The 15591-nt window shown below is 39.5% G+C and overlaps 2 protein-coding genes across 2 annotated transcripts in view; both read right to left on the bottom strand.

The window, feature by feature from the left end:
- The window catches only part of LOC103389085 (ephrin-A5-like), a 1154841-nt gene that overhangs the window by 292175 nt on the left and 847075 nt on the right, over positions 1-15591 (bottom strand). The window lies entirely within an intron of this gene.
- LOC103389082 (cytosolic purine 5'-nucleotidase-like) overlaps positions 12847-15591 on the bottom strand; it is a 9511-nt gene continuing 6766 nt past the window's right edge. Inside the window, exons 9-11 of the mRNA XM_025061987.1 lie at positions 15379-15439; positions 14404-14580; positions 12847-13578 (exon numbers count right to left, since the gene is read on the bottom strand). Coding sequence (XP_024917755.1) covers positions 13495-13578; positions 14404-14580; positions 15379-15439 — 322 coding nt within the window. The 3' untranslated portion in view covers positions 12847-13494. The remainder of the gene's footprint in view (positions 13579-14403; positions 14581-15378; positions 15440-15591) is intronic.

Genomic DNA, 15591 nt, shown 5'->3' with positions numbered 1-15591 from the left:
CTGGATAATGCCATTATTGCAGCTCCTCTGACAAGGAATGCCAAATTTCACAGCCCGCTACTCCTCTCTGTGCGTCAATCAAAGCTTCGCGAGGGGCCGAGGTGGCGCCCACTGGGGTCCGCCTGCCCGCAGCTCGGTGTGGGTCTGATCCCACAGCAACTGTGTCACACCCACACGGACACAACTTTTCACTGCCATTTCCCCTCCAACGTACTCTAATGCCGACTCTCGGGCAGAGTCGCCCCGCTGACCCCCCCACCCCCCACAAACTACATCGACCCCCAAACTGTAACGAAATCCATTCTTTTAAACGGGATCGATATTGTGAGAAGCCCAGATCGGTTCAGTCCACATCTGATGTGGGACATACCCCCAGCTTTACTCCTGGACTCCGTTCAAGCCTCATCTGTCAGAGCGCTACGGCGGATTTTTTTTATTTTTTTATTCCCTTCCTTTAAAGCTATAAAGTAAATAGAATAATTAGCGATCTAGTATCTAAATACAGTCCACGGGGGGAGAAAAGGGGGGAGCGGCGGTGAGAAATTTGTGAATGGGAGTCATATAATCAGGTATTCGCCGTGGGGCCGTGACGTTGCCCAGCGCGCAGCCAATCGGGGAGCGCCTGGAAACGTCGAACACGCCGCTGCCAAACCAATGGCGCGTCACGGAGCAAAGACTAGCGCAGGAAGAGGCCAATCAGCGGGAGGCATGCAAAAGAGGAATTTGCTCCGGCAGCCTCTGAATGTCAAGTAGTCAAAGATGGAGTCCGGATCTGCGAGGCCGTGTGCTTGTGCGCGGAAGACTTGCCATCCCCCCCCCTCCCCTCCCCTCCCTCTCTGTGGCTCCTCCAGCTCCGCGCTTTCCATCTGCATGCACTGACGGCGTGTTCGCGGACGACGGCGTGGATCCACGAAGGAGCGCGGCGTGGAGTGTGGTCTCTGTGGAAGGGTGATTTTCTTTGTTTTAGGGACAACTTTTTCCTCCCTTTCCCCCTCTCCTCCCTCTCCCTCTCTCCCTCTTTGCCTATTACGGATTGTCCCTCCCTTGGCGAGATACTATTCATGATTTTGTAGGAGGAGGAGGGAGAAGACGGAAGGAGGAGGAGGAGGAGGAGGGTGTCCACTGTGAGTTGTAGCCGATCTATCACTCTCTCCCTCTCCTTCTCTCTCTCTCTCCTTCTCTCTCTCTCTCTCTCTCTTGCGCAAATTATCAGAAGCTCAGCGCAAACTTGGAAGTTGCAAAGGTCGAGATGTGAAGATTGACTGTTTATTTACGAGACTCTTGCGGCAGGAAACGCAGCAGCAGAAGAAGGCAGCAGTAGCGGCAGGGCTGGTGTTCGAATCCCCTGCTCCACCATCACCGACACCGCGGCCGCGGCCGCCGCCGCCGCCGCCGCTGCGCATCTGGAAGCTCCGCGCCTCCAAACTTGATCGGGACAACGATTTTAACGGACACGCACACCCATGCGTCCTTCTGACGCCACATGTCGTGCACGTTAACGGTTCTCCACGAACGGGCGAACGCTGCTTTTTCGCCAGTCGTCGTTTCGGGCGTGCGTTACGCAGCCTATAGGCGGTTGTGCAATCTAACAAGTCGTCAGTGTGTGTGTGTGTGTGTGTTCGTGCTTGTATGTATATGTATATGTGTGTTGGGGCTTGTGAGCTGGCAGGAATGGCTCCACTGCTTCCACCGTGAGGGAGGCGGCACAGGCCGCTCACTGGAGGAGCCACACGGCGGAGAGAGCGGTGAAGGAGAGCGTGTGCCGAGCAGGTAAAGACTCAGTCAAGGCAGCAGCAGCTTCACGTGATCTGCAGGAAAAGGACTTCGCCTCAGTGTTCTAGACATTTCCTGCGTCCCCCCCACGTCCCCCCCACCTCCCTGTCTCATGCTATAGTTTCTGTATGTTGTGTAACCACGCGTTAGTGGAGCTAAGTTGCAGGAGCTCGTTGGTCGGCTGTTCGAGGCCTGTTACACTTCCTCTCAGCACACTGGGGTGAAGCAACTTTCCCGCAAAGTTCTGCTAAAGAACAGAGTTGATTTCCCTGGTCGGATCTTTGTTTGTCTCCTCAACTTCTCCCACAATGCAACTCCCAACCACTGAGAGAGTTTGAAAATGACCAATGTGGCAGTGTAGGTGTACAGTGGGCTGGCAGCCCGTGGTTTAGTTTACAACTCCTGTCTCCAACCTCCCATCTCTCCCCCCCCAAAATTAGAATGCTTGTCATTCACAGGGGGAGCAGGGTATGGGCCCACATGCTGGGAAATTCCCCTTCTCCCAGGGTGAGAGGGAGCGAGGCTGTTGAATTTGAAGAGCTGGTTACGTTGGGGGCTGGTGTTGTCCAAAGGCTCATCTGGTTCCCACAGGTCAGAATATTTCCACCTGCGTATTGTTGATTTTGTGCGAAAGAGGAAGAAGAGGAAATGTCACCGGTTGGCAGCCTTTGAGCTCTGAAGGACTGGCTTTGTTGTTTTTAATCCACGCAGCACTGTCAGCTATTTATATATATAAAAAAAAAAATCCCAAAAAGAGTCCCACGTCGGTGTGAACGCTGTGTAAGGGTAAGAGTTGTCCTTATTTGGACGTAACAAAGGTGGACGTCAGAGTCGGTGTGTGCAGTGGGTGCTGATGGTGTCCATGTTGTTGTCCACTGCCCTTTTTCTGTTGCACTACTGCACACTGGGATGAGCAGTGCAATATTAAAAGGGCATTGGCTGATAAAACGCAGACGCACGCTCCAGTCACAGCCTGAACATTCAAATCTGTGGCGCTTTTTTTATTTTAATTTTATTGAACTGTAAATGTGTTGACATGTCATGAATGTTGCCCCCCCCCTCCCCCCCCCCCGGTGCTCAGCAAACAGCCATGTCCAACTTCATGCTAAATTCCAATTTGCTCAGATCACCTTCACGTCAATCTCTGCTCCTCTGGTCCTGGACTGGAGAATGACAAAAACATGGCCGTGCGAGGCCACTGGAAAGTGATTGGGAGTGTTGTCAGTGAAGAATGGCTGTCCCCATGTCCACGTGCTGACACATGCTGAGGTCAGCTGCTTTGACAATGTTGCACTACTGTACCATCCATTCTAGCAGTGCAATAGTATTGTCATAGCATTTGGCCTCTGCTCACACTAAAGCCCCCAGCTAAAAAAGACTGGTTTCAGAAGGGTTTGTGTAAATAACCAGGGGAAGTGATGTGAATGTTCAGGTGGTGGAGGAGGAGGTGGAGGAGGAGGTGGTGGTGGCTTTAAGGACTGTTGTAAAGTCACACACTGTGAGTTTGTACTCGGTGAGCTGCAGTAAGAGGGTTGTCAGAGTTGTTAAACTTTTTAACACAGACTTTTTTTAAACAGAAGTCAGAATCAGGATATATATTTTTATATATATGTATATATATTTATATATGTATGTGTGTATATTTGTTTATATATACAAATATATATATTTATATATATACACATATAAACATATATTTATATATGGGTTTATATATTTATATATATTTAAGTTTAGAAGGGCGTTTGATCATAGTTTAATGCACTTCTTTGGTCTGACATTTTATTTTAGAACAGAATAATTTTTAAAAATCAGTTTCCTTGTTTCTAAAATATATTTATGTGTGTTTCTCTGTTTTAATGTAACCAACTCATTGTATAAGCATGTTTTCCCATATATAATAACTAGGAACTAGATTAGAAATAATAAAAAAAATAAGTAAATAGAGAAAATAAAACACAAACTCCATTAAATACCAACAACATTTATTCAGAAAAGGTAAACGTAAACTAATATTATTGCAAATAATATATTGTTCTACACATGAAGTAACTTAGAAATAGAATGAAAGTTAACGCTTGAATCTCAGAGGTTCGTTTGAAAAATATATAAAAAGTAATACATAACAAATATGTACAATGTAAATTTTATTAAAACCTGAACAAATATGCCATTAATGAACCCCGTAATAGCTGAAGTTTTACTGAGAAACATAGAAGCAAAAAACAACAAACAGCGAAGAGAGCGGAAAGAAAATGGTAAACAAAATAATTTGAGGACTGACCAGATTTAACGAAAAAATCTGATGGCAAAATGTTGCAGGAATAAGCAGATTAGCAGTATAGGTTTAATTTAAAAAAAAAAATAAAAAAAGAGAAAATTGTACAAAAATATGTCAATATATAAATATGTATGTCTAAAAAAAGATTAAATAATGGAACTTGACGACGATGAAAAAAATTAAATATATTTCAAATATAACTCAAGTCTCGAGTCTGGAAAAAGGGGTAGGAAAAATAAGTAGCTCTGCTAATTAGAACTAATATACACACACACACACACACACACACATATATATATATATATTGTCAAATAGAAAGGCCCTATTATTTCCACCTAATGTTTGGTTATATCGAAATCAAATTAGGAAAAAAAGGCCCAGGTGCCATGATTGGCCCATGAGCCAGATTTTGGAAAAGCTTGAAACAGTTCAGCCTAATCTAAAAAGTGTGCGTCCGTTTTTTTTCCATATGTGGAAGGAGTTGATGAAACATCCAACTGTAAACTGTGTAAATGTATTGACCTGTTTACCTTTCCCTGAAGTTTCAGCCGTGTGTGTGTGTGTGTGTGTGTGTGCATGCGTTCCTCCACCTATGTGTTGTGTTCTTGTAACACCAAACATTGAGACAGTGTGTATGGTAAAATAAGCAAATGGGGTGAAAGTGCAGTGTGTGTGTGTTGGTAAGGGGGTTGGGGTGTGTGTGTGTGTGTGTGGAGTGTGTGTGTTTTTGAGCATCCTCGCATTGGTAGCAGGTCGATGGGGGAGGGGAGGTTCAGGAGGAATGTAGGGAGCAAGGCCCTCCGTCTGTTTCTCTCTCTTTGTGTCTCCTCCCTCCCTCCCTCCCTCCCTCCCTCTTTTTTCCTGTGTTGAGATTAGGTGTCACTGCTCCTGTGTGTGCCTCATGTCTGAACCCTAAAGTCAGAGAGTAAGGAGGGTTGTTTGTTTTGATGACTGCCGGCAGACCTCTCTGGGTGGAAATGTTTAACCACAATCCAGTCTCTCTCTCAGGCGGCGGCGGCGGCGGCAGAAGGACACGACTAATTATTAAAAACACACACTGTGTGCACAGACTTCCTGTTGTCCTGCAGTGTTTAGGGAAAGTCCTGCTCGCTGTATGAGTGACCGAGGTGTTAGAGCATATTCACTGACTGCACACACCAAAAGGAAAGCAAAAGAAAAAAAGAAAAAGGAGACCTCAGTCACTTGAGTGTGTGAAATTCTCCCCGAGTAAAGAACGTGACTTGTTTAGGCTTGCTTGCAATGCTTGCTGGGAAATCCTGGAATGTGTGGAATGGGGGACGGTGGTGCTTCTGCAGTTATCTGACTGCATAAAGCAGCAAGGATCCTGCAGTGAAGCCAACATGTCAGAGCAGCGTTGAGTGGAAGTGAGAGAATGCTGGTGTCACATGAGAGAGTGGAGAAGTCAAACTAATGACATTAGAAAAAGTTTGACTTCGTGTAAAGACACATTTCTGTGTGTGTGTGTGTGCGTGTGCCTCTTCTGTGCCTCCTGTTTATTTATCTGCCGTTTTACTTCACGGGTTCTGGCAAATCTTTGTTTGCGAAAGAGAAGTTTAAATTTAAAAATGTATTCTTGTTGCTGTTTCTCTCCTGTTCTGAAAAAATAAAAGAATAAAAAAAAGAACTATCAGAGTTGTAAGTCGTGATGCGTTTCTGTTGAAGCACCATTTGAAAAAGGATCCAAAAATATATTAGTTATGTTTTTATGGTTCTTAAATATATATATAAAAAATACATTAATACAACAAGGTGTATTTTAGTTTTATCTGATCAATTTGTTTTAAAATGTTGGATAAAATATGTACATATATACGTGTATCTGTATGTATATATGTACATATGTGTGTGCAAAATATATGTATGTGTGTGTTTATGTATATGTATATTGTGTAAATATATATGTTATATGTTACGTTATATATATATATATATATATATATATATTTACATACTGTATGTGTATCTATATTTTAAAATGTTTCCAATACATTTAATACTGTGGAAAAATGGGAGGTGTTCTTAATTATCCTGATTAAAAATACAACTATTGATAATACAAATATATCTAAATTATATATAATTATATATGTATAATTTAAATATATACTTTTATATATAAACATATATATTTATATAAACATAGCAAGAGAGAAAAATAAATAATAAATACAGTAAGTTGTTGAACCTGATGAGTAGCAGTAGCAGTAGTAGTAGTAGCAGTAGTAGTAGTAGTAGAGAGTAGTTTTTGCCTTGATTTTCGCTGCCATTTGAACAGAAGCTGGACTTTGGCTCTGTTTGAAACTCATCACTGTGTTTCTCTGTACTGTACTGCGTGTTCGAATATTTTTTTTTTTTGTTCTCCGACTGAAGATACTGTACGTACTGCACCTGAGCATTGACTTTCAAAATCCAACTGTGGCCTGAAGGCAGTAGCACAGAGATGCATATACTGTGGTTGGGTTTGTGTTTGTTAGTCACTCCGTTTGTTTTCCTTCACTTTCCAAAAAAACAACTGATGGTATTCTCTGCTGTCAAATACTGCATGTACATATATCTGTTATATGCAATATGGTATTCACTGTGTACCATGGCGCTGTGTATGAATTTGAATCTGATGTGCCATTGGATTGAATCTGCAGTTACAAAAAAATTATAGGAATAACTAAGAAAAAAGTGTTAAAATGTGAGGCTGCAGTACTGACGTATGTAAACAAATACCATGAATACACTGATGTAGCGGAACACGTCTGAAGTTTTTGCGAAAGCTAACAACAAAACACCTATCTGACCTTTCCAAATAAAATAGTTTACACTGGTAAACGCTAGCTGCTCTGTAGCCTCTTTGCAGTGGCCCCCTGCTGGATCACAATCATTGTGAGTGGAGTATTTACACACACACACACACATATATATATATAATATATATATGTGTGTGTGTGTATATATATATAGTATATATGTATATATATATAAAACTTGTATATGTACCTTGCTTGCTAACAGCAAAACATCATTGCACTGTTCTCCGTGACTTGAGATCATGTGTGTAATCTTTACTTCAAATCTCTGCAGGCGATCAAGTGAATTTGTCATACTAAATATTGAATACTACAGACTGGGTATTTATCGTTGCTGTGGGGAAAAATGCGTTTTGGTTAAAGAAATTGTCCACACTGAACTACAGCCTTGGTGAATTGTTTTGTTTTGGCTGGTAATATAATAACAATGTCTCTGTTAGTGTCTTAGGTTTACAGACCAACATGAAGTTGTAATAAATACTGGTCATGCTGGCGGTACTTAGAGAGATAAATACTGTAGTAGTTTGTGTAAAAGTGGGACAATCAGCGATTAAGACCAGACAAAAGGACAAAGTTGTTGATCCTCATAAAGAATAGGAAAAAGGAGAAAGAGTTACCGTCCACCAGCAGTTCATAAAATTCCAAACTCTCTTGTCTCGGTACGTGTATCAAATCCATCCAGTATTTTTCTCATGTTAGATTACTGCAGTAGTTTAGACCTTGTTCTGCACTCGCCTTTCTTTTTTACTCGTTTTCCACCTCCTTCACGTTGGTTTGTCACCTTTCAAGGGCACACTCCACACTTTGAATAACTGACAAGTGGACTTGAAGACTTCTGTTTAGTCCTGAACAGTAGGAGGACTTGGATAATTCAGGTCTCCAAAGTGGACCATAGACAATTTTCAGAAACATCATTATTTTAATGTTTTTCAAATCGTGGTTCACCAGCCCTTGTAGCTAGTATGATGTAGTATTCACTGTAGTACTGCTTTAGTGGGTGATGTTAAAGTAATATTTTGAATTGAAAATAAATACATTGTAAAAGTCTTAGAAAGAGAGAATACTATATACAAGTATCTGTATCCAATATGTATCAGAATAACACATTTATATGAAATATTTCATTTTTACAATTAAAGAATTAGAACACCGTTTTGACTCGAAAAATGTCAGTCAGTGAAATGAGAGAAGATATTTGTAGTCAGTCAGTGAAATGAGAGAAGATATTACCTACTGTTATTTATTAACAGTAGGTGTAAAAACTGTAAAGCACACAATCAACAAATTTATTAACTGTAAAGCACACAATCAACAAATTCGTTTAGGAAGAAGAAGAAGATGAAACAGACAACAACAATAAATCCAACTGACACACAGACAATGACAAGGGAAACCCAAATAAACTGAAATAGCCTCCATTCAGGAAATGAAATCATGGAGGAAGCACATGTGCATGTGTGAGGAGGAGGCGGTGCCAATAAGTGCACGTGGCTGTTTCCATATATGGACTTCCTCTCTTGTTGTATTTGAAAGTCCAGATTTTTACTGCAGGCGGTTTGTTGGGGGAAGAAAAGCATCAGAAGGAAAATAATTTCCGTTGTGAATGATTTTTTCTTTCACCGTCGATGATGTCGTGGCTATTTTTATGGCTAACATTTAGCCATTTGAGTTAATTATTAACCCTTATTTGTAAGTTTTTTGTTTTAACATTTCAAGCTGATTGTTACAAATATTAGCATGTTTAGAACTTTCTCTGTTTTTGGCTAACCTTTAGCTATATTTTTACTCAATTTTCCAACCTTTTGTCTAGCTCAAACTTTTTGTTACACAAACGAACATTGACACCTTGTTCTTAACTCGCATCTATTTTGAGCTAACCTTAAGCTATTTCAAATTTTTTGATTTGGCTAAATATATTAATGTTGTATTTTGCTATTTTTTCTTTCTTACTCTATAAGAATCTACCATATCTAACCAAGTCAGGTTCAATCTTTAGTTATTTGTAACTAAACGTTAACAGTAGGGTTAACTCATTGATAGTGCTAGGTCTAGCTCAACGATTTTGTCCAATATATAGATTGCATCTTAGCTGTTTTTTATCTCTTGGCCAAACTAATTTAATTAATTAACTGAATTGAACAAATTCGTCTTTTGTCAAACTTCTGTCTCTTGTTCTCCTTCTTTGCTGTTGATTGTCCGTTTGTATTCATTCATCTGTATTCATTACTGTTTATTTTTTCCTTTATTTTATTTTGAGAAATTGTATTTTTAGCTTTATTTCAGCTAAACCTTTATAAACAGCTTTTTTTTTTTATTATTTTTTGCTACATACAGTATACTTGTGGCTAACGTTCAGCATTGTTTTATGGCTAACATGTAGCTTTTCTGGTCTATTCTTGGGCAACTGTTGAGCTATTTCCCTTGGATAATTTCACCAGTTTTTGTGACATCTAAAGCTGATGCTTCACTTCAGGTGTATTACATTTTTACTACATTTGCAACATCTTTAGTTTATTACCTTCAGCTTTGTGTGACAGCTTTTATTTCATTTTTGCCGAAATGTTGCTTTTTTCCCCCTGTGCTTATTGTTAATTATTGTTGGTTAATTTTCAGATGATTTTATTTCTACCAAGGATATTTTTTGGCCATGATTTCAGCTTAGCTGTTTAATGACAATTTTAAGAATTTATGGTTGGTTTTTTTGTCATTCTTTTTGCATCTTTTGGCTCTAAGTGGGTTAATTCTGGTTTGTCCTTTTGAAATGGGTTTTAGTCACCTCTGATGTAGTTTGCCTATTTCTAGACTAAATAACAAAGTTTTTATTCATTGTGCTTTGTGATTAAATTGTCACAAAACAACATCAGAACAATTTACCTTTTGGAGTGTTATAATACAGTAAGGAGAGAGAGAGAGAGAGAGAGAGAGAGAGAGAGAGACAGAGAGAGAGAGAGACAGAGAGCAGAAATCCCTCCCAGCCTCTCTCTTTTCTTTGAGCTGATAAAAGTCCAGCTCTCCTGGGAGCAGGAGTGTCTGAAGCACAGAAGGAACAGGAGGTAAATACTGGGTGTGTGTGTTGTCCCACAATAATTCACAGCTTTGTGTGTCTTTCACTGTGTGGATGTGAGCACATACCAGGGTTCACGTGTTAAAAGCAGCACAGATATCACATTCGGCTCTTTTCTCCTACTTTTGTGAACGGACTGGAGTCAGTGATCAGACCAGGACTGTGTGTGAGTGCCACACTTGTTGAAATTGTTATAACTTGGTAAAAAAAAGTTTGGAGCAAGACATTGTTTATTTATTTATTTATCTATTTATGCATTTATTTATTTCAGTAAGGTCTCAAAACTAGTTTGCAGCGATTATAAAAATGCACAAAGTTTGGACGAATCTGTAGGTCTGTTGCAGAGGAAGTTTACTGCCATCTAGTGTTCTACAACTGTACTGCATGTTATGGTTAGTGTAGAACGGAGTGTGGCCTTCGGACAATTGTACAGAGTTATAATGCAGCCGCGTTTAAAGTTAAGTCATCTTAAGTCTACCTCTTTTCGTTTACCTGTTTTAGACGGTCTCTAGTATTGCAGTGATTTTTTTTACGTTAACTTGGAAAACTTTTACCCGTTTTTGAATATTCCTTGTGCTAGCTAATGCTAACATATGGCTAACTTTGACACTAAATGACGATACATATACACACCATTTGTAATTATTTTTGGTAATAGCTTCGGTTAACTATTGTCATACTACTTGGCTATAATTTATTGCAATGTTTAGTAATTTTTTGTAACTTTAATTTTATTTTATATATAAAGTAAATATATAAATTATCTATTTATTTTTTAGTCACCTCATAATGAATAGGCATAGGAACAATTTAGCTAACATAGTTTGTTTAATGTGCTGTACAGAGAGTATGTAGCTTTTGCTAATTTTCAAATGTGCCTATTTTTCATTTACCCACCCAATGATTTCTCGGCCTTTCCCAGCTAAACCTCTTGTTTTCACCCTTTTATTTGTTGTTGTTTTTAAAATAGATATGATTTAATATTCTTTGCATAACATAACATATAATTAATTTCTGACCAACCTTTGCCTATTTTTTGTTCTGTTGTAAACCAATAAAACACTTTTTCTATTTTTAGGGTACAACACTAACCTAATTAAACCAGCTAAGGGTTCAATATTTTTTGCCAAATTTGTAAGAAAATACTGCATATATTTAATGATGTTTACACCATATTTCTCTAAATCTGACCAGGTTTTAGAGTTTTGGTTTCACTGCACTATTTGATATTTTTTGCATTTTGCAGATTTAGCTTTTTCTATTTTTCTTTGCCTAACTTTTACCTTTTTATTAAAATTTTCAATTATTTTTGTCAACCAAATCTTCATTAGCGTTTCTTTTTAAGTATTTTTATGTACCTTTCCAGTACGTTTTAATCATTTTAATATATTTGTATATTTATTATTTCTGTAGAAACGAATGACAAATAAATGTTTCCCACTTGCTCAGCTTTTACGTTTTACCTTTAACTGTTGGCAACACATGTTGATAATTCTTCATTGTGCTTCACAGACAATAAATAAAAACCAATAAGATAAAGAATTTATTGAAAACCTCAGTACAAATTGTTTCAACAAGAATAAAGGTATTTTATACAAACTCGAGATTAAAAGTGCACATGCATCACACTCATAAAATACTTCATACTTCTCACATAATAATATTAAAAAATATTAACATCATATGGGTTAATCTGTAGCTTAATCTGGTAAATGTTTGTCGTTAGTGCGGCTCATTAACAGCAGCTGAAGCCGTAGGTTAGATTTTGTGTTAAAGGAACCCCGACAAAAAACCTCTGGGGAACCAGGACTGATTGTTTTGTCCCTGGCCTAGGAGAACCAGGGAGAACCAGAGAACATGTGTGGCTTTAACCTCATCTCTCCAAAGAAAACCAACATAAAAAGTCTGTTGGAAGTGTAGCAGTTAACTTTTCCACAGAGGAAAAAAAACACAACAAACTAAAGATGAATAACAATTTACTAATACTATTTATTGCTTAAATATTCTCAAATGGCGACAATACTAAATGGCAGTGTCAAAGGATTGGGTCGGAGAGGTGAGGAGGAAGCCCAGAGTGCAGGTTAGGGAGGGTTCTGTACTCATGGCCTCTTCCTGTGAACCAATCACGGTGAGCTGTAGCTGCTCCCACCTGACACACCACTAACACAGACACTCCTGAAGGAGAAAGTCTGACAGTCCAAGGGTCACTACACCTCCCCATCAAACATCAAACATTTCCCCCGTGGAAGAAATGTTGGATCAAACAGAATGATTTTAGAAAAAAAAATCGACATATAGTGGAAACCTCGAGATATGAACATAATTCGTTTCAGGACTGAGCTCATAACTTGAGGTGCTCGTATCGCTAATCATTTTTTTCCCATAAGAAATAACAGAAAAAACGAATGTATCCGTTCCGGCCCTCTAAAAAACTCTCTTATTAGTGCTAATAACGATGGAAAAAACATGTTTCTAATTGATATTGAGACAGACACACAAAAAACTATAGTATATAAGGATTCCTGTGATATAAAATAAAATGTGGTTTTAATTCTTACCTTCGAGACAGAAGATACAGTAGTGGGTAATGAAGGAGGAGGGAGGGAGGGAAGAGAGTTGGCACTTGATTCCGTAGCGTACCTTACTACTACGTAACTTAGATAAACTTAGACTTAACTTAACTTTTAGGAGTCATCACTATTATAAAGAGTACTGCACAAAATAGACAGAAAATCCACGACAAACACGTAGATAACGCAAACACAATACGGAAGACTCGCGGGAGATGCGTACGGAAGTCGAGGAACACGTGAAGCTGCTCCGAGTGCTCGACCACCTAGCGTTGGTGTCTTTAAGCGTGCTCGTATCTTTAAAAAAATTCTCAAAGCCCTGCTTGTATTTCGAAAATACTCGTATGTCGAGACACTCGTATCTCGAGGTTGTATTTAAAGAGCATGGCAGCGTCACATCAGTGTTTTTTGTGTACTAGTTAGCTCGTCTTTGTTCACAGCACGTGACAAAGGCTGAACAGAAACAGTTCAATTACTATCAGCAGTTGCCCTTGGTGGATCCAGATCATTAATGAAAGTGTCCAAAGTCATCAAGTTTTCGTGCCTGAGCACATGTAACAACACATGGGGAACAAGTTGGGCCAGTTTGACGCAAAAGAATCAGAATTGTGCGCATCCACCAGTGGAATTTTAAACTCTTCAGGAGATGGAAGTTTTTTTTCTACAGGCAACTGGAGACGGACTAATATTTAAAATTGGTACACACGCTGCACTGAGTTTAATGCTCCATGCTAAAATATCATAACCATAGTAAGACAGGTCTCCATGAATCAATGACTGTTTAGCACCAGGGACCCTCAGGATAGTACCTGGAACTGTTGTCTCCTCACCTAGAGAAACCTGTGTAAATGAAGTAAATGTCATCCTCATCGTCCATTTCTGAAATGAACATTTGAGGGGATACTTGAATGAGACCAATGGAAGTTGGAACACATAGACAGTAAAAAGGAAATGAAATCAAACGATGACATCATGACGATTCAAACCTCAGTTTCTGATGGTGTGGTTGTTGTTGGAAGAGAGCTGTGATGCAGCCAAGTCCAAAGACTGGGCTCCAACCTCGTGTGGCATCTGAACGAGAAAATGAAGTGATGATGAACAGACAGTAGGGGAGATAGAGATCTGAGTTTTTGTTCAGTACCGGCTCCGCAAAACTGACTTCCGGGTGTGACGGCAAATGGGTTAGAAGTGTAGTTCGAGTGGTAAATATAAACTATGAAAAGTAAAAAAGTAAAATCACAAATAGTGAGAATTAGGTGGATATGGTGACAGGAGGCGTCGATGCAGGTGACGCTAATATGCTAACTACGATGGAAGTCCTGCAAGTCAGCAGAGATGCTATCTGCTCTGACATAAAATCAGGATACTTAGACATGAAGAAAAATTTTGTGAGGTATTCAAAAGAGACATGAAGGCAGAGCTGGGGAACTTAACTAGAAACTGAGCGAGATCAGGGTAAAAAACACAGATGCTAGGATTGAGGTAGTAGAGAACCGAGTGGCTGAGATGGAGCAAAGGAATGTTAACGCAAAGGATGCTTCAGGCTCGGAAGGAGCAACAGTTGATTGTTGCTAAATTAACAGATTTAGAAATCTTGGGGATTCCTGGGAGACAGGAAGGAAGCAAGGCATTTGAGTTTCTGGAGAAATGTATAAAGTCAGAATTGCATCTCCTGCACAGTGACCTTAAAATGCAACATTGTAACCGGTCACTCAGACCAAAACCACCACCCCAAGTTTCCTCGAGGTACATGATCACTTGTTTCCTTCTGTATAAAACAAAAGTAAATGACCTACAGACCGGCACTGGTCCACCTATAGGACTACGGTAGAATTCGGTGTGTGTAATGTTAAAACATATGACATTATAAAAAATAAAGATAAAGAAAAGACTGACCAAGACTGGAGGCGCCAGGAAGAGGTAGTTAAAGGGGTAGTGCAGCAGGTTACTGCAGGTAGACGAGTAAAGATCTGCGTAACGCATCAGCTGACTGGCGAACAGTGTCTGCCTGGCACCGCTGCGCAGCAGGCTGCCCATCTGACCGTAGGCCGTGTCCATTTTCTGGGTCAACGCCTGCAGGTGGGAACAAAAGCATCAGAATCAATCGGTCTGCACACAAGGCGGCACGACACAGTCGACATCTGACTGGTCACCTTAGACAAACATCTCCTCTCCTCTGTGGATGTTCATGACCACGATCAGACATCAGACAAAGCTTTAGCTCGCTATTGAAAAATTTGGACATTTCAGCTCGTTCTAATGCACACGAGTCAAACTCAGGCCCACGGGCCAAATCTGGCCCGCAGTGTGACTATATTTGTCCTGCGAGATCATGTCAAATGTGTACTATAGTTGGCCCGCCATTATATAGCCACTATATACAGGCAAGATTTGTAGCATTAGCTACAGTGCTACAAATCCTGCTCTAATTGCAGTTAATTTTTCAATAAAAATTTAGGTTTTGCCTAAGACTTCGTCCCAGTTTTTAATTTTGGGCAACTGTGGATTTGAGTTTGACACATCAAAAAACAAATGGCTTTATTAAAAGTTAGCACAGAAATAACTACAAGTTGGACAAAAGTGTTCTAAAAATCTTTAGTTACTCAGCTGTGGATTTGGTCAAATTTTGTAATAATACACAAATGAACCTTAAATCCTTTAGTCAGAAAGAAAAATTCTGTAAATTCTGTAATGACTAAAAATTTAAAGAAAACTGCTACTTTTTAGTTCAAAGGTAACGCAGTTTTTGATTCCAATAATTAAACTGTTAAGAAAGTTAAGCATGAGGAAAGCAAAAAAAGTCAAATCAATAACTCAAATATTCTTTCTGGTCAAAATTCATGATGACTTTGAAAACGTTAACAGACTCACCCTCATCCGTTTCTGTATGGTGCTGATATCTGGACAATCTCGACTGCCGCTGTCCAGGTGCCTTCACAACACAAACACAAACAACTTCATTAGTGTCCGGATTATTATTATTAGTCACTCACCCACTATTGAACGCCCGTGCTTGTTAATCCAGACTATAAAATGATTACCAAACTGTTTTGTGTAAATAAGTCTTTAGCTTTAATAATCTGC

The sequence above is a fragment of the Cynoglossus semilaevis genome, chromosome 14, assembly GCF_000523025.1.
Source record: "Cynoglossus semilaevis isolate Cse_v1.0 chromosome 14, Cse_v1.0, whole genome shotgun sequence".
Taxonomy (NCBI): domain Eukaryota; kingdom Metazoa; phylum Chordata; class Actinopteri; order Pleuronectiformes; family Cynoglossidae; genus Cynoglossus; species Cynoglossus semilaevis.
This window is presented reverse-complemented; position numbering and strand designations above follow the sequence as displayed.